This window comes from Gopherus flavomarginatus, chromosome 3, assembly GCF_025201925.1.
Source record: "Gopherus flavomarginatus isolate rGopFla2 chromosome 3, rGopFla2.mat.asm, whole genome shotgun sequence".
NCBI classification, from domain to species: Eukaryota; Metazoa; Chordata; order Testudines; family Testudinidae; genus Gopherus; species Gopherus flavomarginatus.
Genome location: NC_066619.1, coordinates 243,387,571 through 243,410,928, shown reverse-complemented (window position 1 = coordinate 243,410,928; position 23,358 = coordinate 243,387,571). Strand labels below are relative to the sequence as shown.

The window sequence follows — 23,358 nt, the reverse complement described above, 5'->3', positions numbered from 1 at the left end:
CAAAGGGGGCCTTTGCAGAAGTGAAAATTTACCAGCTTGGTATTTTTTCTGTGGTGTCATGCTTAAAAAAAGAAACATTCACCATTCCAAAGAAAGGGCTCTCACAAAAGCTAAGCATGGATTCTAGAATCTCTTTCTACTACCCTCCAGAAACGTTCAGTTCTCCAGTGACCGTGCAGTTAAAGGTAAGTGTGAAATAGTCATATTTTATTTTGCATCATGTCCATGTCACATGAGTAGTTCCAAAGAAAAACCCATCATAATGATGAAGGCCTCCAACCAGTGTTATTACTGTGGTTCCACTGCATAAACAGCTGAGTGGCTATGGAGTGGACATTCAGGGGGACTTTGCAACCTTTATGCATAACAGTCCTGGGTTTCATGTCAACTCCAAACAGGCCAACTTGAAAGGAGGATAGGGAAGTTTTGACAGGACATCCACAACTATATGGATCCAGTGCATAGGGCGATGTGTGGGTTACAGTCCATAATCCAGCTCAGGGGCAGGGATAAGAGTCCGATAGACATGTGACGCTTGTCTGACATCTGCCTATAAGGGAGAGGTGGATTCCAACCCATTACAATTCTTGTAAACTTCCCCTGGAAAAAGCCTGCCTACTTCAGCTTTACATGTGGATGTTTCACCACTATGAACAAGGAAGTCAAAACTATGAAATGGATCCTTTCATTTTAAGCATGGAGTAAGAACAGAAATACATTGTTAATTTTTACTTCACATTTTGAGACGATTAAGAAGGCCATTTACAATAAATTGCTCACTTTCATGATTAGCCTTGCTACAGAGTAGAACCCATGAGGAATAATAATAACTTCATTAGCATAATCATGCAGACGTTCTTGCTGCTTTATATGAAAGTGTCCAATATGTATTTGAAAGAGGTCAGTCACTTCATTTTTGAGTGGTGGCAAAAAACACAGATAACATTTGTTAAAACCATTTAGTGTCATAGTAAACATATCATCTGCCGATATAAGTGAAGCAGTAGCTATTTATATGCTTGCTATGTTCTGGGAAACGAGATTGTTCCAACAATAATAATTATTATTATAATTAAAAAATCTACACAGTGCATGAAGTCTTTGGGTCAAGCAGTGGTGTATTTTGTCGGCAAATTTTCTCTGCTCAGATATATTCCCTTTGAGCTAGTCTGGAAGTGAAAAAGAGTAATCTCCCTATAAGTCAGTGGTCCTCAAACTATGGGGCGTGCTCCCCTAGGGGGCACAGAGGAATGTTTGGGGGGGCACGTGGTGGAGCTCTGGCCAGCCCTTGGGCGGCAGGTTGAAAGCTGCCTCGTTCTGCTCTGCTCCCGGACCAGCTCCAACCCCACCTGCAGCACCACACTGCCTCCAGTACAGCTCTGCCCCCAGATGCAGCTCCACTATGACCCCTGTTCTGACCCCCGCCCAGCTCTGATCCCAGCCGCAGTTCCACTCTGCCCTCTGCTCCACTTCACCCCTTGCTCTTCCCACGGCCCAGCTCCATTCCACCCCTAGCCCAGCTCCAATCCCAGCTCCATTTTACCCCTAGCCCAGCTCCAGGGCTGGCCACTCCGCCCCCTGCTCTGCTCCCAGCCGAAGCTCCACTCCATCTCCTGCTCTGTCCCCGGCCCAGTTCTGTCCTCAGCTCCACTCCATCCCCAGCTCAGCTCCAACCCCAACCACAGCTCCACTCCACAATGTGCTCTGCCCCCAGCCCAGCTCTGCCCTCATTTGCTATCTGCCCCAAAGCCAGCTCTGCCTTTAGCCTCAGCTACTCCCCCCTCCCCAATTCTGCCCCCTGCTGTGCAATAATAGGGGAGGTTGCAGACAGATTCCATTACTGGTAAGAGGGGGCGTGACAGAAAAAGTTGGGGCACCACTGCTATAAGTCCTATGCTGGGAATACCTCATAGTATGGGTGTCCCCAGCAGGCATAGATCCAATAAAACCTGTTCCTATTCCTTCCTCCTTGGAGTCACAAGCACAGATGGTGTTCCTAGAGCAGGAGGTCAGGAATGACTGGATTATGATATGCTTCAGCTATTCATAGATAGTGTATTGCTCCTAGGGGATTATAACTAGCTGGTCCAAAGTTAGAGAACTGAAAGGCTGTTGTGCTAGGGACAGAGAATCTGGGAGATAAAACTGGCTACCTTATAGCTTCCCTGATCTGGTGCATCCAGAAAATCTGACCCTATGTTTGCAAAAATGTGTAAATAATTACTTTTAATAATAATGATATGAATACTCTTGTCCTCACCTCCATCCTTTCTCAAGCAAAATTCCCAATGTAGTCAGTGAGAGTTTAATCTAAGAACCTCAAGATTTGGCCTAGCTGTAATATGTAAATGAAAACATTAACAAGTTAAATCAGAGAAGTGGCATGACTTTAAAATTCTTGGCAAATAGAATGTGTATAAAAAGAATCATGAAAAATTAATATAAGAATACAGACAAAATGGTAGTGTATAAAGTCTACCTTGCATCTGAAGAAGTGGGTTTTTTACCCATGAAAGCTTATGCCCAAATAAATCTGTTAGTCTTTAAGGTACCACTGGACTCTTGGTTGTTTTTGTGGATACAGACTAACACGACTACCCCCTGATACTTGATACTTTTTAAGACAACACACAGTAACAGTAGTCCAAATTATTTAATTAACAATGGCAGAAGGTTATGATGACTCTGTTGCAAAGCACTTGGTTGTGTATATGGTAAAATGATAGAGAAAGGAAGAACCTTAGAGCTCTTCAACAGAGTTAAAGAAAAAAAATCTATATGGTCTCAATTAAAAAAATGTCAAGAGACTTTGTGAAATGCAACTCTCCTCCAGTTCCTGAAGTTAAACTAAAATGATTTTTTAAAAGCAATTTTGTTTAATTACTTGTAAATTAATTATTTTTGTTACTTGCTATACATAGGTCCAGCCAATTGAGCCATCACTGGTTTCCATATTAAAGGCAAAATATGACACGTACCATTCAGTTGTGTCTACTAGCCCATTGGTTCATATCCAGCATCCTTCACCCCAGCCATTTAACAAGTCAGTCAGTGTTATTCTACCCTGTCCTCCAAATCCAGAAAGAGAGAGTCCAGGAGATGCAACAGAACATGCAAGAGCGTCTAGTGCCGCTGTAACCAGGGTTACAACTGCATATCATCTTCGGTAAGTGAGAACTTTTACCTACAAATCCAGCAAGATCAAGATTACAAATGAATTGCAAAAGTCCTGACTAAATCATTTTTATATTACAATGTATTCTTCACCTTAAAGTGTTCTGAAGGTGTCCTCTTCAAAAATATAATGGGCCAGATTTTCAACTGATGTAAAACAGCATAGCTCCATTTTCTTCAATGAAACCACCCTGACCTACACCAGCTGGGGAACCTCATCCAATATTTTTAACAGAAGCTGGGGAAAAACTGAGACATTTATAGCAAAGAAGAATTTAGCTCTTTTCACTTTATTTAACACCAGATTTTGCCACCTTGACTCACAATGAGTAGTATCTTACTCCATGTGTAGTCCAGAATACAACTCAATTTGAGTCAGGGTGGCAAAATTTGATTCTTAATATGTAGCTACAGTCATGTCCAGGATTCACCTTTCATTGCTGTACACGTCTGAGTTTATTTCCTAGCAGAACAAACCAAAGAAAGCCACTCACTCTAAGTCTTCTTGTTTCCTACTCTATGCTTCTTCATGGCCATTAACGACATCAAGCACAATGTGAAACTTAAATAGTCCAAAGCACAAAAGAATCAATATTTCCTGCTGCCCTGCTTATAATCAGCAGGTGGCCAGCCTGGTCTCCAGGCTCTGCTTTAAAAGGTCAGAAGGTTATATGGGTTAAGAGTTCCAAAACCTAGTAATTTTTGTGTAACTTAATTTCACGGTGCCCAGCATTGCTCAGCTTGATCAGGGAGTGGCCACACAGCACCACAGTTCTTTCTGAAAATCAGCCCTTCCCCCTTAGAAAATAGAGGCAACTATAATCACTAGTCACTTTTGGTAATCTTGGTGACAAGTCCTAATAGTAGTTCTTAACTGGCAGGTTAATGAAGTGCTCCTGACAATGAAACCCACTTGTCTGCTTCCCTGGGTAAAGGCCTGGATAAAACCCTGTAGTAGGAACAGAAATAGTGGGATTTCTTTTTAGGGACCGGTTGGAAGAGGTTGCGGTCAGCCTAGAAATGTTTCTCCCTTAAACCTCAAAGAAGTGTTTAACCCATCTTACTGATCCTTTGAAAACTGTCTTTACATGATGGAATATTATTATAAATAGGCTTCTGCACAAGCAGAGGTCTAGGTGGTAAAGGGAGTAACTGTTCCTATTTTTTACTTCTGGAAACCTCCTTAGATCACTTTATTTAAAAGGATTAAGTCTCATTCTAATCCTGTGTAGACCCTCATCCTAGATCCACCCTGTGATTTGGCAAGGTTGGTCATCACTGTTTGTAGGAAGTTCCAAACTGATATCCTGAACCAGGGATGTTGGATGGTGCACAAATGCTTCCATCTCATCTTCCCACACTTAGCAATGCTAACAGCCTAGAACTATGTAAACTACATGACTTCAACTTCAGAAGTATTTGAATTTATGCTGGTTCTAATTTGAAGTGTGCCTGTAACATGGATTCTGTTTTTCGAAGACCCAGGATATTTCATTACTTCAGTTAGTACAAATATACTTGTAATGCAGAGCAGAAAGAGTGCTCTGTACAAAACAGGGGTCAAACTAAAATGTCTCAAACACAATTTAATGTGGCTGAATAACTTGATTCAGTCTCCTAATAATAGTGAGCCACATAGTTTTAAGCTTTTCTACTCCTATACGGAACATTGTGTTCGAAGCCTGGACTAACACAAAACAAAACAAACTGCAACTTATTTTCACATAGTCCTTGTCCTTTGAACCATTTTATGTTTAAACCAATAAATGTCTTAGAACTCTTTAAAGCATAAGCTTCTACCACACACATAATGTAGAGCAGAAACAGACTCAGGGTCTATATGAAACAGGGTTCAAACTAAACTAAAACACCTGAGGAACACAGGTGTGTGTGTGTGTGTGTGTGGTGGGGGGCAGTTTGTCCAAAAAGCTCAACTACTGAACTTATGTGTCCATGAAACACAGTGCAACATCTATGTAATCTTGATTCAAACTCTTTTGCTTTCTTTGGATATCTGCAAAATTTCTCAGGCCATTTTTAGACTGTATTTAGGTTTTTTTCAGAACACTTGATTTCTCACAGCTCTAGCTGAAGTCCATACGAGGTGAAGGAGCTCAGCTTTTTTGAAAATCGGGCCCTTAAAGGTCAAGTTTTGTTCATAGGGATAGGCTGGGTGGAGGAAATCACATTGTGGTTTTTTTGTGACCCTGAATGAGTCTGTCCCATGTGATCAGATTGTTCACTCCAGTTTAGCAGAAACTATTTTAATTTTGTTCTTTCTTGATAAGTGGCTTTTCTGCTGAGGTCTCTGATCTAGCTGAACAAGTCAGAAATAAACCATATCTCCTAGCTGCTGTGTTTCTCTGGCTCCGATAGAAAGGATCTTAGTATGCTATTGCCTGTAATTTCCCCACTTGTTGTTAACTGTCTTATTATGAGTTTATATTTTGGTTCACATAACAACTATAACTAGTTTTGGAAGGCTAGTTTTATTTTCTCCAAGATCAGACTTCTGGTTTTGCACAGGGCTAAAGCATACTTCCACTTCTGGTGAATAGGAGCAAATCAGATGACCCTGTCAAAAGCAAACCTAGATATAAGTTTTGCTCAATATTAGACTATAGGTTAACTACATTCATTTGGACATGAACCTTTCCAAACTACTGAGCCTGAGTATACCTGGAAACCAGTCCATACATGGCATTTTCTAGATGCAGTTTTTCAGTAAGAGACAAACTGTCCCAGATGGTCTGCAGTTAGGCAGGTTAAAGAGAAGGGAGAAGACACTGCTACAACACAAGTATTTAATATCCACAGAGCTTTATTTTAACCTTTGTTATGATTTCTCATGTCTTGTGGTTGTCCAGGGCAATGAGTGCCTCGGTGAGAAAACATGGAGATAATCTCAGTGAATCCTTGAAAGTATTGGGTTACAGAAGCAAAGAAGAGGAGTGGGTTGTGCTTGATGATGTTATTGTGCGGAATGCACAGAACGGACTTGTATCATTTGAAGTAGATGAGTATCTAGAAAGGTAACATAAATAATTGAAAGAAATATAGGTAAAATATTCATATCCAAACAAATTGATGAATGGGAACTTACTAGAGTTGAGAAATCATTCACTAAGAATTATTTTGCTGGCCAAAGTTTGGCTCTTCCAGTCTGTAAATGTTTCATGAGATCCTGATGACTCTCTTAGATTTGTATGTTATGAATAATTATGCCAAAATTTTTATTTTGGTAAATAATTCTTCATCTGCATACCGTGCACAAACATAACATAGAATGCACTTGACATTTGAAATTTGAGTTATAGTAATTAATTTTGATTAGACAGTGTGTGTGTTTCTGCTCCCTGATTGGATGAGCATAACTCTCAGTTTTAAGATTTGATGTTGACGTATATTCTCGAATATTCACTTAAAATTCTCTGTTTATGTAAAGATTCTGCCAACAAACTTTGTATGATAGATGATGCCTGGGAACAAAAACAACATGAGTCTAACCACAGTTGACGCAAATGCATTTAAACCCCTTACAAAACTCAATTTGTGATTTGTTTTCCCCAGAATTTATGCACATGACTTCATAAATATTGGGCTTAGTGCTGCAATCTTTATGCAGGATAAACCCCTATTGATGTCTATGGGAGTTCTGCACAAATAAGGTCTGTATTCTCAAAACCTTGAATATTAGAATAAAGACCTTATTGGGTTGAACTGGGAAGTATTTGAGAGTATGCTGAAAGTGCAGATTACTATGTACACGTGCAGCAGTTACCTCCGTCATTCACTGTAGTTTATTACTGTATGATTTTAAAAGCAAAATAGAAGAGTTTGTGATATTCCCTAACACACGAACACCTAACACTTAAGTTTCATACAAGTAGCGGCAAGTTGTGTATCTTACTCGTGTCAAATATCCAGATTTACATCTGAGTCTGTTGTTAGAGAGGCTCATCTTGTATCTTGCATTATTGTTCCATCCAGCTAAATAATCTAAATGGCTCTAGAAGTTAAAAGCTCTGTAAACACGTCAGGAAGAAACATGGGGGGGAAAAAAAACAGTTCTCTACATACTGAATCATAAATATATTGCTATTAAAATATGTTACAAAATTGCCTCAGTTTCATCATATCTTAAAAATATAAAATGAAACTAATACATAAATTCATATAGTTTTAAATACTTATTTAAAATCTTTAATTTAGTATGATATAAAGGTCTGAAATGAGACTGCTTTTGTATTTATCCTCTCTAATGTACATACTACATTATGTAATTACAATATAGTTAATCAAATATGAGTATATATATTTCAGCTGAAGATCCTACAAACTATGTTAGTCATCATTTCTATAAAATTTTTGATACACATTAATTCTACTACCCTCAAAACCCGCTAGTTACCCTCTTATTCCAATTACAATATTTTGATTCATCAGCTGGATTTTGAGTCTTTATGAGAACTGAAATAACATAGGGATTAACATACCTGAACTGACCACTGAGAATTTATTCTAATATTCTGTGTAACAGTAGTCAATGCCACTGGTGGATGTTTCAGATGAAAGTATAACCTTCCCATTACAACCAAGACCATTTAGTTATTCAAAACTGTATCGTAAGAGAGCAAGAACATTTTTCCTGCCCCTAGCTTGTGGTTATCTTGTGCCCTGCAGCATGAGTTATTCATATACATATCTAGCCTTTATATTTTGTTTTAACTCAATAATATCCTCTGGCAACAAGGTCCAAAAGGTACACAGCACAAAAGACATTTCATTTCCCTTTCAAATGTACTACTAAAAGGCCAAGTTATTTTTGTTGAAAGTCAATAGGACTTAGGATAAGTGCCAAACTCACAATTGAAAATTTTACCTATGGCCTTTAGTGGGAGAAAAATTATGTACAACAGGAGAATGTTTCAATAAAGCTTTCAGTCCTGAACAGCTTGACTCTTGGCCTGATGTCATACCCCAGGAAACTAATCTGAGCATTTTTTTCCTACCTTGAGGAGGAAAAATGGTCCTCAGTTATCTGAACCACTGTATTATCTTGCTTGATAAGTTGCAAAAGGTAAATAAAACTATTTATCGTTCAATAAAGAATTAAGCATTACTTCAGGGACTACTTATTTTCTTCTCTCTTCTTTTCTTCTTAATGCAGCTTTATTGTCATTCGCCTCTCATTTGCCATGGACAATACACATCTAGTTCTGTTTATCCAGGCTCTGGAGGAAGCCATTCGTAACACCATGACTAATATCGTACTATATCGGAAAAAAGAAAACCCTCATAGAATAGTTGTTTTACTGGTTCTGTCCAAAGAACTGAACTGGGAGCTGCAAAGCCTACGTGAGGAGGGATACTTTGGTCCTCCAGACCCAACACAACAGTTTCAACTAAGAGAAGGAGAGCAGATTCATTTTAGATTTACTGGCAACATATTTGCCTCAGGTAAACTGACCATTTCTTGTACATAAACACAATCTATCAAGTGAACAAATCTGATATATAAACCTTTGTCTTGCTTTCACCTGTTGCAAATAGCAGGCTTGCATTTAGGTAATTCTTTGAAATGGCACATATAAGTGTTCTCATTCAATCCTTATCTTTTGTAAACTTGTAATTTGACAGGCAGCCACTCCACTATGACTACATGAAAAGAAGTTCATATGGTGAAATCCTGGCCCACTTGACGTTAATTGATATTTTGTCAATTCCTTCAATGGGGCCATTATTTTACCCATAGCCCTCTCTTTTCTACTAATCTCCTTTTATGGTCGTTTTAAGAACATCTCATTTGGGTTAAATGGATTTTAAATAAAAAGACAGATTCTGATCATTTGCATCAGGGTAAATCTGGAGTAACTCAATTGACTTTAATGGATAGTGGCATCTAAGGCATACTAATACTGTTGCTTGTGGCCCTCTGACTTAATTAATGTGATGGTGGCCTATTGTTTAGAAATTTCACAAGTGCTGACAGTTGGTCTAACTACTGTCATTCACTATTGAAGTGGTAAGAACCATTCACTGCAACAGGAGCAGAGGTAGCTCAACACTAAGCACTTTTGAAAATCCTACCAAAAATATTTATGCTCTTCTTTGCCAGGTTTTAAAATGAACGATGAGTGTGTAGTTTACCATCTTCAGAGGTCACATTGTAAGACAATCCTGGAAAATGCATACTGAGAACTTTGGGGGGGTGGTTTCGGGGGATGGAGGGAATGTGGGCTGAATGAGTTTGCACCAGTGTGCAAGGAAACTGTCTCCTGTTTTTTAGTTCCTCCTGGGTTCCATCATCAATTTTCTCTCCCAACTGGAACATCCTGAAGTGCCCTGAACTTTGACCAGATGCTCACCTCAAAAAGTGTAACATTTAACAAAATAGCACACATTGTTTCCTAGAGCCTTAGATACAATATCTTCTGCTTGTACTAACTTCATTGTCAACATGATTTTCATTTGTCTCTCCATGGTTTGTATTTCATTAATTTTATCATTCCTGTGCATTGCTTTTCAATCAGCAGCACATCCCTCCTTAAAGGCACTTTGAGGCCACTAACTGCAAAGCTAATGTAACTGTTAATGTAAGTGGCCAGGAAAGTTTAGCTGTGGCTCTGTGTTTCATACTTATGTCCCAATCCTGAAAACAATTTTATTTGTATAAGTCCTATTGACTTTTCTTGCTCCCCAAAAGATTGTGTTTATATTCCATAAAATCAGACATTAAAACTAAGAAATACATCTTTTTATACTGAATATAGATGATGGGAAGAATTTTGGAAAAGTCTACAGGCTTATTTTTCATTCACAAAGAAAGCCCAGACTGGAGCTCCAACTCAAAGAAGTGGATGAATTTGGTAACTACAGCTCACCTCATTACAAGGGAATGGCAGTGTTTTACAAAATGTCCAGAGAAACAATAGCCAAGAACCGGGGTCAACCTCTTCTGCCTGCTGACTATCAGGACCAGTCACCTTTATGCAAGTTAGCACTAACCTTACCAAAAGTAAGTTCCACAACTCCTTACTATTTGAAGTCTCTCTCTTCCAGACATTTTTACGAGATTGATATATCCTTTCTCAGTAAGGATCCTAATTTGCTTTACAAACTACAGTCAGACACAGGAATAACCCACCTATAAAATGTCGCTGCTGGGGGCAAGGCTGAAACATAGTAGCTTTTTCACCTTGCATAGCACCACCAGATATTAATTTAGGCCTGGAAATAAAGAATTTCATCCAACTGAAATTGTGGGGCGAATGTAATTCCCCAGTTCAAGTTTATCCAGGATACTGCAATTCACTTCTTTCGCCCCGCTCTCCAAAATATACCATAGAATGGCTACAAGTGGTCAGTATTGGAAGTTACTATTAAATATATAGGGGCTAGATCATGCCTTTAAGGCAGAGACCAGTGTTTGGGAAGGTGCAGAGCAACAATTTCAGGGGAAGCTCAGGGAAGAATTTAGACTACTCATTTTCCTTAAGTATCCATAGATATACTGTCATCTTTGAAGCTGAATACTTCATCCCCTTGCATGCCTGGTAGGTCTCCATAACTTTGTCACGTGTGTTATTCGCCTGTCTCTATCTTAAAGACATGCATACGATTTTCAACAATCTTCTTTCACTTTGACCATTGGAATGTCACTCTGTTGACTCCTTAAGACCCAGATCTCCAGGCTCTAAGGTACAAAGAAATGCCAACTGACCTCCAATACCAATATTGTATCATCTTCAGCCTGAAACATCTTTACTCCATCTCCCAATTTATTACAGAACTCTGTTTGTTTTTAAAATCCTCCCCAGATTTGCTGCAAGACTTTGTGAACCATGCTGTAAACTGCCATAGCTCCATCAAAGTCAAGGCCAATTTACATCAGCTGTCAATGTCTCCATTTCTCATTGTATTCCTCCCACTTTTATAGCACTAGTCTCCCACCATTGTCCCTTTCCATAGTTTCACCACTCTTGCTATGAATCCCTTTTCTGCAGATCTGAAACAGCTTTCTTTGCTGTTATTTCCCCATTACCATACTCTTTATTTCTCTCTCCCTCTGCTATTTTTTGCTGTGTTAAAGGTTGAACCTGAATGATTAAGTTGTGTACATTTCTGCACCAGGATAGGTTTTATTTAAGTGAAATATAATACAAAATTCTTTTATAAGACAATATACTCCTTCGCCTTTTTAAAAAAAACACTTTTCAGAAAAGTTAGTCCTCCTTCAGAGCTATCTACAACAGTGATACGTGGCACTTCCCTGGAGAGTCAAAGGGGATACTTAAAGAAAATCTATTTCTTTGGACCCAGGCTTCTCTTTGTTTCTTTCCCTTCCTCCCCTAATTCTGTGGTTTATACCATCTTCTTTCATTTTGGTGCATAATAAGAATCATATTATGTATGGCATGTGATGGTACTTGCAATAACACGCATTTGCACCTATCAGGTGCCTCAGCTTTGCTTTGGCATTTAATCACCTGCCAAGGCCTTTTATTGTTTTCTGTATTCTACTGCAAAGACCATTAGCCCTTAAATGTCCTGGTGGGACTTTCTATCAATTTTCAGTAATTATATGTGACATTTAAATTTATGGTCATCTTTGCTATCTATACAACCTTCTTTTCTCAGTGTGGCAAGAAAGTTAAGGTTGAACTGATACCAATGGCTATGAAAGAAGAAAGCACAAGAACATTGGTAATTTGGTAGTTGCTCTGTAGTGACTGGAAAACTGTGTGCTATTATTGGAGAGACCCCCAAACTAATCCCTAGAAGTAAATTTGGAGAGTTCAAAATCTAGCTCCAGATGTTTAAAAATAAGCTCTCTTTCTGAATAATTTCAGTTGAGGGGTCTAAATTGAGGTATAGAAAAATAGTCTGCTTAGAGTGGTTTCCTTAAGTGGAAGCCATCATGGGGAATTCTGGCTGAAGCAGTAAACAATTTCTTCTGGAGTTCCCAGATAAACACATGCAGTAGCAGAACATCTGTCATCCTCAGAAAAGGTGCAGCATGCTTTCCCCCTTCCTACTTGACCAGCAGAGCTGGCTTGTGTGGGAAGTGGAGCCATGTCCCTTTTAGGATTCTAGCAGCACAAGTCATTTAGCAGGTGCTGTATTCACTAGCCTCACTGTGGCTTGCCTTTTGCAAATGGGCACAAGTGATGGGAAAGTCTGTATAGGGCCAGCCACTATATGGCTCAAAGTGTCCTAATACTATACCCACCTCTTGAGAATTCCACGTGTATATTCAGACTGCTTTAAATAACTCTGAAATTGCAGTGTGTGCATTTATTCTACAGATTAGAATGGAATAGACCAGGAATAAGTCTGCTCCTTCCTTGCTTATTTGTAAGCATTGATGAAATGTCAGAGTTGTAGTTCTTCTGTGAATCTAGAATAAGTTAACCTTTTTTCTAGTATGCAGTTGCTATATTGAATATAGCAATTTCAAAATTCCCTTGAGCAAGATAGGCCTTATTACTCTCAAAATGTGTTTCTTGATAGGAGATATATAACAGACATATGTAATACATCACTTCAGGGGATCAGTGCAAGCCCTGGGTTTCCAAAGAAACTTCCTCTAGATGGTGGTGATGAGTTTACTTAGGAGAGACTGAAAGGAGTCAGATTCTGCCCTGAATGAAAATATTAATATAAAAAAAGTACGTTTTTGGAAATGCTCACATATTTGTGGATAGTTTGCTTACATATGGCAAGATTTGCACTTCATTTTCTACCCCAAAAATGAAATGCTTCCCTATAAAATACTATGAGTAGAAAAAAATAGCATCATAATCAGATGTCTCCATGTTGCAAATATTCTGTGTGTACACAACCGGCATCTTTTTAGAAACAGTTGGCAAGAATTGCTATTTTGAATTGTCTTCTGTCCTTCCTTTTTAACCTCAACAAGAAAAAGAACAAATACTTCAAGTACTTTAGTTAAGTCAACTTCTGTCTCTTAAAAGACATTGGTCTAAGTACAAAAGGGCAATAGAAATTTCATATGCATGATAGTGGTAATGAAACCCTCATGAACACAGGTTTAGACTTTGGCCATGTCTACACTATAAACTAGGGTTGATGCAAGTTACATTGGTTATACTGGCACTAGAAAAGGTTCGGAGAAGGGCAACTAAAATGATTAGGGGTTTGGAATGGGTCCCACATGAGGGGAGATTAAAGAGGATAGGACTTTTCAGCTTGGAAAAGACGAGACTATGGGGGGATATGATAGAGGTATATAAAATCATGAGTAATGTGGAGAAAGTGAGTAAGGAAAAGTTATGTTCTTATTCCCATAATACAAGAACTAGGGGCCACCACATGAAAGTAATGGGCAGCAGGTTTAAAACAAATAAAAGGAAATTCTTCTTCACACAGTGCACAGTCAACTTGTGGAACTCCTTGCCTGAGGAGGTCGTGAAGGCTAGAACTATAACAGTGTTTAAAAGAGAACTGGATAAATTCATGGAGGTTAAGTCCATTGATGGCTATTAGCCAGGACGGGTAAGGAATGGTGTCCCTAGCCTCTGTTTGTCAGAGGGTGGGGATGGATGGCAGGAGAGAGATCATTTGATCATTACCTGTTAGGTTCACTCCCTCTGGGGCACCTAGCTTTGGCCACTGTCAGTAGACAGGATACTGGGCTAGATGGACCATTGGTCTGATCCAGTACAACCATTCTTATGTTCACATTGTCATTAAGCCACTGAAATTAGCATATTGCATGTGTACAGGCGTACTTGTATCCTTGTGTCAGCACTGCACATCCACACCCAGAGTGCTTGTATTGATGCACAGTGCAGTTCACCATGGATAGGTATCCCAGTGTGCAACTTGCCAGTGTCCAGCACATAGTCTTTTAGGAAGTTTTAGCAATGAATGGTGGGGTTGAAACGAGTCACGCAGGGGTGCCTGGGACCAAGGGGTCAACTTCTCAGTGTGTAAGTTTCCATCCCATAATTTTCAAAACTTTTTCAAAAATTCCACAAACTTGTACAGCCCTCCTCACTATCCACCATCTTTGACAGAACCATGGAGCCTGCACAGCTCTGCACTATTGTCATAAGCATTACAAGCACAGGATCCACGATCCTCCACTATTTGCCGAGCTGCAAGAATGAATCAGCAGGGAACATGATGATTTCTTGGAAGACCAATTGCTGTGGGATATAGTGAGAACCAATTCAAGGTCATTGATGGCCTTCATGATGCAGCTGCGTATGGTGGAGTGCCATTTCTGGGCCTGAGAAATGAGTACTGAATGGTGAGATTGCACTGTAATGCAGGCTTGGAATGACAAGCAGTGGTGGCAGAACTTCCAGATGCGAAAGGCCACGTGCCTGGATCTGTGTGCCACACTCACCCCAACCCTCCAGTGCAGGGACACCAGAAGGAGCACTGCACTAACAGTGGATCAATGGTGGCAATTGCACTGTGGAAACTTGTAATGCCTGATTACTCACTGACTGGAGCAATCAGTTTGGAGTTGGGAAAAACCACTATGGGGCTCTTATCATGCAAGTATGCAGGGCCATTAAATCAACTCTGATATGCAGGACTGACTCCCAGCAACATGCAGGAGATACTGGATGGATTTTTAACAATAGGGATCCCAAACTTTGGTGGAGTGACAGATAGCAAGAACATCCCTGTATTTTGGCACCAGACCAACTTGCCACAGAGTACATCAACAGAAAGGGCTACTTTTCTATAGTTATGCAAGCATTGGTGAATCACCAGAGATGCGTCACCAACATCAGGGTGAACTGGTCATGGAAAGTGCATGACACTTGTAGCTTTCTGAATAATCCTGTCTTCTTAAAGATACAAGCAGGGACTTCCCCACCCTCTTCCAACTAGCGGATGATTAGCAGCAAATGTTGAAATATCAGTCAATAGTAATCTTGGGTGACCCAGTCTACCTCTTGCTCCCCTGACTCATGAAGTCATACACAGGCCACCATGACAGCAGCAAGAAAAGATTCAGCTACAAACTCAGAAGGTGCAGAAGGAGAGTTGAATGTGCTTTTGGTAGATTGAGAGGATGCTGGCATTGTTTACTCACAAGATTTGATCTCAGTGAAAAAATATTCCAATGGTTATAGATACCTGCTGTGTCCTGCATAATGTGTGAAGCAAAAGGGGAAAAGGTGGCTATCTGCTGAGTTTGAACAGCCAGACACAAGAATTCAATGCAGAACTATATAGCTTAGTGAAACATTGAAGGAGCTCTTATCTTAACAATGAGCCACCATATTGCATTGTACTGTGCTGTATCTGGCCTGGCTGTTTGGGAGCCTGTTAGGAATTGTGTGGTGCTTGATTTATGATTATGACAGTGTGTTTGTCACTGATCCTGTGAGGTGTGTCACACTGTACAGCAACAAATGGGTGCTTTCAAAATGGGTAGGCACTCTGCAACATATGTTGTGAACTAATAGAGATGAATTATGTTCCAAATAATAGCATTTTATTCAGTAATAAGATTAGTGAAACAATCCATGGTGGTGTGCAGAGTGGTTGTAGGGTCTCTGCCAAGTCTGACATGCATCTTGTTGTAAAAGTGGCAGGTCTGCAGCTTGGCACTGCATTGACAGAAGGCCTCCCTGGCATGCCTGCCTCAGTTCCTTCGCTTACAGAGCACTGCTGCTGGTCCCTGTCATATCCCTTCTTCTGCATCCCCCATGAGATCTGCTTATAGATGTCAACATTACTTTGGCTGGTCCAGAGCTCTGCCTGCTCAGCCACTTCTCTCCAAAGACACAGAAGATCCAATATCTCCTGTCTACTCCAAGTTGGAGCATGTAGCCAACAGCCAACATGGAGGGTTGGGAAGTTGCATAAAACAGGGAAGAGCTGTTAGGTGTGCTCACCAAGCTGGGCACTTAGGAAAAGGCATTTTAAAAATGTGCAGGGCTTTAAATGGGAGAGGGCCTGTATTTCAGGCTCGGGCTGAGCCTTTTGGGTATGGCTGTATGTTGCTTCTGCCAGTTCTGGCTCGCTGGCGCCCTCTGGCGTTGAGTTTGAAGATGTGGTTGCAATTGCTGGTGTTGGTTGCTGTTCCAGTTCCGGGCCTGGGACTGGAGATGCTGTGGCTGTTTCAGTGGTTGGCATGGTATCCGGGTCCACTACCTCTGTCTGGGTCTCTGGTAACACAGACGGGGCGTCTGTGGACGGCTCAGGAACAGGAATGGGTCTGGAAGCTTGCCTGGTTTGGCTACGTGTAACCATTCCCACTCTCTTGGCTCGCTTCACCTGGTTGGCCAAGTCTTCCCCCAGTAGCATGGGGATAGGATAATTGTCATAGACTGCAAAAGTCCACATTCCTGACCAGCCTTTGTACTGGACAGGCAGTTCAGCTATAGGCAAGTCTACAGCTTGTGACATGAAGGGGTAAATTGTCACTTGGGCCTTTGGGTTGATGAATTTGGGGTCTACGAAGGATTGGTGGATAGCTGACACTTGTGCCCCCGTGTCTCTCCACGCAGTAACCTTCTTTCCGCCCACTCTCAAATTTTCCCTCCGCTCCAAGGGTATTTGAGAGGCATCCGGGCCTGGGGATCTTTTGGGTGATGGTGGTGTAATGAACTGCACTCGGATGGCGTTCTTTGGACAGTTGGCCTTGATATGTCCCAGTTCATTACACTTAAAGCATCTTCCATCTGATGGGTCACTGGGTCAAGGTGAGTTACTGGAGACTGGTGAGGTGGAAGAATAGGGCGTCTGTGGCTTTACTTGGGTTGTATGTGGGGTCTTTGGCTGTCCTCGGTTGTAGGGTTTATGGTCGGTGTGCCCCCTGGGGTATTCGTTCCCCTTGACCGTAGCTTTCTTGCTTTCTGCCACTTCCATCCATCTGGCTCCAATCTCCCTCGCCTCAGCGAGATTTTTGGGTTTTCCATCTTGTATGTACCATGTGATGTCCTCAGGAATACCATCCAAGAACTGCTCCATTTGTATGAGGAGGTGCAGTTCTTCCAAGGTTTTAACATTGTGTCCTGATATCCAGGCCTCATAATTTTTCCCAACGTAGTAGGCGTGTTTGGGAAATGACACATCTGGTTTCCACTTTTGGGTTCTGAAATGCCGACGGGCATGATCCGGGGTGATCCCCATTCTGTATCTGGCCTTGGTTTGAAAAAGTTTATAGTCGTTCATGTTCTCCTTAGGCATTTCAGCTGCCACCTCTGCTAAAGGTCCACTGAGCTGTGGCCTCAATTCTACCATGTACTGGTCTTCAGGGATGTGGTACCCAAGACAGGCTCTTTCAAAATTTTCCAAGAAGGCCTCGGTGTCATCACCTGCCTTGTAGGTGGGAAATTTCCTGTGCTGTGGAACAATCATTGGCGCAGGGTTGTTAGGGTTGGCTGTTTTGCTTAGCCTTTTCTAATTCCATGGCCTGTCGGTGGGCTTCCCTCTGGAGTTCCAGCTGTTTTTGGTGGTCTGCATCTTTGGCTGCTTGCTCTCTTTTGTAGGCTGCCTCTCTTTCTCTTTCTCTCAGCTCCATCTCTTGTAGTCTTTTTTCCAGTTCTCACCTGTGTTCAGCTTCTTTGATTTGTTCTTCGGCCTCCATTTTTGTCTTGGTAGGCATGGTTCCTGTTTTCTTGTGTTGAGGTGCCCTCCGGTGTTTATCTTCTGAACTGCAGGCTCTGTTGCCTCCTGGGGTCTGCCTGACAACAGTGCCTTTTTCCCTTTCTTTCTCTAGCTAATGTTTTCAACGTAAAGTAAACCAGAAAAACCACTTTATTTGCATGTATATAGTGCTGGTATTTGACTCCTAATGGGAGTGCTATTGTGTGACAAAAGACCCGTAACAGCTCCTTAATGGTTTCTTGCTTAATATGCAAGCCACAACTCCCAGAGAGAGCAGAAAAAAAAATTCTCTCTGGTTCCTTTTAAACCCAAACTGTTTCTGCTTAAAAGCCCCTAGCAGAGAAAAGAAAAATATAATATTCCTACTGGCTTCTGGATTCTATCTTTCCCACTATGCTGCACACCATATCATAACCTAGTCCCAGATTTGGACCTTAGAATCCAAAATATGGGGGTTAGCATGAAAACCTCCAAGCTTAGTTACCAGCTTGGACCTGGTAAAGCTGCCACCACCCAAAAAATTAGAGTTTTTTGGGGCACTCTGGTCCCCCCAAAAACCTTCCCTGGGGACCCCAAGACCCAAATCCCTTGAGTCTCACAACAAAGGGAAATAAACCTTTTCCCTTCCCCCCCTCCAGGTGTTCCTGGAGAGATACACAGAAGCAACCTCCGTGAATCTAAGCAGAGGGATTCCACCCTCCCCCGTTTCCAGCCGGGAAACACAAGCACTTCCCTCTTCACCCAGAGGGAATGCAAAGTCAGGCTAGTAAATCTAACACACACAGATTTCCCCCTGACTTCTTCCTCCCACCAATTCCCTGGTGAGCTGCAGACTCAATTCCCTAGAGTTCCCCACTAAAGAAAAACTCCAACAGGTCTGAAAAGAAAGCTTTATATAAAAAGAAAGAAAAATACATAAAAATGGTCTCTGTATTAAGGTGACAAATACAGGGTCAATTGCTTAAAAGAATATTGAATAAACAGCCTTATTCAAAAAGAATACAATTCAAAGCACTCCAGCAACTATAGACATGTAAATACAAAACAAACCATCTTTGTACTCACAACTTGGAAACAGAAGATTAGAAAGCAGGAAATAGAAATCCCCTCATAGCCGAGAGAGCATACAGGCAGAAGACCAAGAACAAAGGACTCACACACAAACTTCCCTCCACCCAGAGTTGAAAAAATCCTGTTTCCTGATTGGTCCTCTGGTCAGGTGCTTCAGGTTACTTTTTTCCAGGTGAAAGAGACATTAACCCTTAGCTATCTGTTTATGACAGGCACTGCATTGACAGAAGGCCTCCCTGGCATGCCTGCCTCAGTTCCTTCGCTTACAGAGCACTGCTGCTGGTCCCTGTCATATCCCTTCTTCTGCATCCCCCATGAGATCTGCTTATAGATGTCAACATTACTTTGGCTGATCCAGAGCTCTGCCTGCTCAGCCACTTCTCCCCAAAGGCACAGAAGATCCAATATCTCCTGTCTACTCCAAGTTGGAGCATGTAGCCAACAGCCAACATGGAGGGTTGGGAAGTTGCATAAAACAATGAAGAGCTGTTAGGTGTGCTCACCAAGCTGGGCACTTAGGAAAAGGCATTTTAAAAATGTGCAGGGCTTTAAATGGGAGAGGGCCTTCCAGTCTATGTGATTCCTGGGCAGTGGAGTTACAGTTGAGACCAGAGCAGTCAGTGTTGGGTATTGTGGGACAGCTGTTGGAGAACTGTTAGGATAGACATAGGAATGTGTGCACTCGTGCTGCATCAACCTCAGCACATCGACCATCAATGCTGCTCATGGACGTGGTGTTACTATGTTACGATAATAGGGTACTTTCATTGGTGGAAAACAAATGTAAGTGTAGACACATGCACAAGTAGGTCAACACAAGGCGACTTATGTTGCTCTAACTTTGTAGTGTAAACCAGGCCTGGTTTATGAATCTGCTACTGTTCCCTATGGGGAATTCAACTGCTATGAACCATAGACATTTGGGATTCATATTCCCAGGAATGGGTGCAGCATAGTCCATAGAGTGTTTTTGTCCTCCTTTACTGGCTTGTCGATGTGAAGTTTGAGGCTGCTGCTATTTCCAGCTAATAGGTTTAGTTCAAGCAGTGCAGGCTTATATTTTGATTGTTTGATTCTGGATTCAGTCCCGGCTAACAAACCATCCAAGAGGCTGCAAAGAGATATGAGCCAAAGAAAGAAACACTAGTGCAATGATTTCTGCAATGCTGAATTTGAGTAAGCACCAGGCCTTTCCTTCCACTTTGTTTTGACTAAAAGTCAAAATTGGGTTTACAATGAACGTCAATCATTGTTGTATTTTTATCAATTTGTCTCATATTCTTTTGATCTTTACATGAGATTTGGGATAGCATGGCAAAGCTAGGAAGATATTATTTTATAGCACCAAAAATTCTGTTAGACATTTCACAAAATACATAAAAAAAATTCAGTCCCTGCCCAGAAGAACTTACAGGGAAGTCAGTGGGCACAAGTCAAGGGTGCAGTTTGATTCATGCCATTGAAAGTGAGGGTGACAGAGTGAAAAACAGAATGGCATACCAAAGTCTGATAATATGGATTACTCAGATTAATATTCTAGTAGCTAAAAGGGAGCTTTTGATTAGCTAAGGTGCTTTATAACCTGATCTAAAACTACTAACATGGCTAAAAAGTCTATAGGCCAAGTTGTCATAAAATGTTTGTCCTAATTTTTAGACTCAGTGGTGTGATCCACACATTTTAATTATATGTAGGTCCTTCCCATTGATTTTGGCTTCTAAAGAACAAAAGCATCTTAATAAAACAAGTAAAACTAGACAAGCAAGGATAGGTATGCATGTAAGTCAGGGGTGGGCAAACTACAGCCCACAGGCTGGACCCGACCCACCAGCCGTTTTAATACAGCCCTTGAGCTCCCACTGGGGAGTGAGGTCTGGGGCTTGCCCTGCTCCAGCGCTCCCAGAAGCAGTGGGATGTCCACCCTCTGGGTCCTATGCATAGGGGCAGCAAGGGGGCTCTGCTCCACATGCTGCCCCCACCCCAAGCACTGCCCACACAGCTCCCATTGGCCAGAAACCATGGCCAACGGGAGCTGCAGGGGTGGCATGCAAAAGAGCTGCCTGGCTGTACCTCCGCCTAGGAGCCAGACAGGGGATATGCTGCTGCTTCCAGGAGCTGCTTGAGGTAAGCACTACCTGGAGCCTGCACCCCAGAGCCTCTCCCCACACCCCAATCCCCTGCCCCAGCCTGATTTCCCTGCCACCTTCCAAACCCCATGATCCCAGCCCAGAGCATGCTCCTGCACCCCAACCCCTCATTCTCAGCCCCACCACAGAGCCCATACCCCCAGCTGGAGCCCTCACCACTCAACACACACCCCACCCCTGCTATCCGAGTCCAGAGCCCCTTCCTGCACCCTGAACTCATTTCTGGCCCCATTCTGGAGCCTGCGCCCCCAGCCAGAGCCCTCACCTCTCCCCCTGCACCCCAACCCCAATTTTGTGAGCACTCATGGCCCGCAAAACAATTTCTATACCCAGATGTGGCCATTGGGCCAAAATATTTACCCACCCCGATGTAAGTGATAAAATGTAATAACTATGCACTACATAGCCAAAACAAACATAAGATGCAGTGAGGTGGTAGAGTTGCAATAAGCGTGTAAGTGTTACTATGCATAGGCTTACAAATGTAATTACAATAGCAATGTTGCTAACTTACTGCAGGCAATTTCAAATTCCATGTGATGTTAATATAAAAGACGGTTACTCACCTTTGTAACGAGTGTTCTTCGAGATGTGTTGCTCATATCCATTCCAGGTAGGTGTGCGCGCCGTGCGTGCACGTTTGCCGGAAACTTTTTTACCCTAACAACTCCAGTGGGCCGGCAGGTTGCCCCCTAGAGTGGCGCCACTATGGCACTTGATATATACCCCTGCCGGCCCGCCCGCTCCTCAGTTCCTTCTTGCCGGCTACTCCGACAGTGGGGAAGGAGGGCGGGTGTGGAATGGATATGAGCAACACATCTCGAAGAACACCAGTTACAAAGGTGAGTAACCGTCTTTTCTTCTTAGAGTGATTGCTCATATCCATTCCAGGTAGGTGAATCCCAAGCCTTACCTAGGCGGTGGGGTCGGAGTGAGAAGTCGCGGCATGCAGCACTGCAGAGCCAAAGGCCGCATCATCTCTGGACTGCTGGACCAGGGCGTAATGGGAAGCGAATGTGTGGACCGATGACCAAGTCGCCGCCCTACAAATGTCTTGGATCGGCATGCAAGCAAGGAAAGCCAGCGATGAAGCCTGTGCCCTGGTGGAGTGTGCAGTCACACGGCCCGCAGGAACGTGGGCCAGGTCATAACAGGTCCTGATACAGGAGGTAACCCAGGAAGATATCCTCTGCGAGGAAATCGGTAGTCCCTTGACCCGGTCCGCTACCGCCACGAATAGTTGGGGGGACTTGCGGAACGGTTTGGTCCTGTCCACATAAAACGCTAGCGCCCGACGGACATCTAGCGAGTGAAGTTGTTGCTCCCTGCGGGACGAATGGGGCTTTGGGAAAAAGATGGGGAGGAAGATCTCCTGGTTAATGTGAAAAGCTGAGACCACCTTGGGTAGAAAGGCAGGGTGTGGTCTCAGCTGCACCTTGTCTTTATGGAATACCGTATACGGGGGATCTACTGTGAGGGCCCGTAGTTCCGACACCCACCTAGCTGAGGTGATGGCCACTAGGAAGGCGGTCTTCCATGAGAGGTGGAGCAGGGAGCAAGTCGCTAACGGCTCAAATGGAGGGCCCATGAGCCGAGTTAGGACCAGGTTGAGATCCCATGAAGGGGCAGGAGGACGGACCTGTGGATAGAGACGTTCCAACCCCTTCAGGAACCTCGCCACCATAGGGTGGGAGAAGACGGAACGTCCGTCCCCTCCGGGATTAAACGTGGAGATAGCCGCTAGGTGAACACGAAGGGACGATAACGCCAGACCCTGAGTCTTGAGGGACCAGATGTAGTCCAGAATAGTGGTGATGGGAACCTCCGTAGGGAGAAAACCTTTCTCCGAACACCAACAGGAAAAACGCTTCCACTTAGCCGAGTAAGTAGCCCTGGTGGAAGGCTTCCTACTGCCCAGGAGAACCTCCCAAACCAGGGTAGAGCAGCGTAACTCGGAGCCAGTCAACCACGCAGGAGCCATGCCGTAAGGTGCAGAGACTGAAGGTTCGGGTGACAGAGCCTGCCGTGGTCCTGGGTGATCAGGTCCTGATGAAGGGGCAGAGCAACTGGGTTGGCTACTGAGAGGTCCAGCAACATGGGGTACCAATGTTGCCTGGCCCACGCTGGAGCTATCAGAATCACGCGAGCTCTGTCTCTGCGCACCTTGAGGAGGACCCTGTGTACCAGCGGAAAGGGAGGGAACACGTAAAACAGATGGGTCGCCCATGGGATCAGGAAGGCATCCGCTATCGACCCAGGCTCCCGACCCTGAAAGGAGCAGAATGTCTGACATTTCCTGTTCTCCTTGGACGCAAAGAGGTCCATCCAGGGACGACCCCACCTCTGGAAGAGTGAGAGGGCG

At 42.8% G+C, this 23,358-nt stretch overlaps 1 protein-coding gene across 4 annotated transcripts in view; it reads left to right on the top strand.

Annotated features, from left to right (window-relative positions):
- Window positions 1-23,358, top strand: part of DTHD1 (death domain containing 1) — a 73,255-nt gene that overhangs the window by 8,772 nt on the left and 41,125 nt on the right. For 2 of the 4 annotated variants that reach the window (XM_050947452.1, XM_050947450.1), the window contains exons 4-8: window positions 6-185; window positions 2,922-3,166; window positions 6,042-6,206; window positions 8,345-8,634; window positions 9,948-10,192. In XM_050947452.1, the coding sequence (XP_050803409.1) occupies window positions 6-185; window positions 2,922-3,166; window positions 6,042-6,206; window positions 8,345-8,634; window positions 9,948-10,192 (1,125 nt within the window). Of the gene's footprint in view, window positions 1-5; window positions 186-2,921; window positions 3,167-6,041; window positions 6,207-8,344; window positions 8,635-9,947; window positions 10,193-10,673; window positions 10,731-21,887; window positions 22,166-23,358 lie in introns of all 4 variants that reach the window. The other 2 variants (XR_007773559.1, XM_050947453.1) reach the window with 2 other exon arrangements.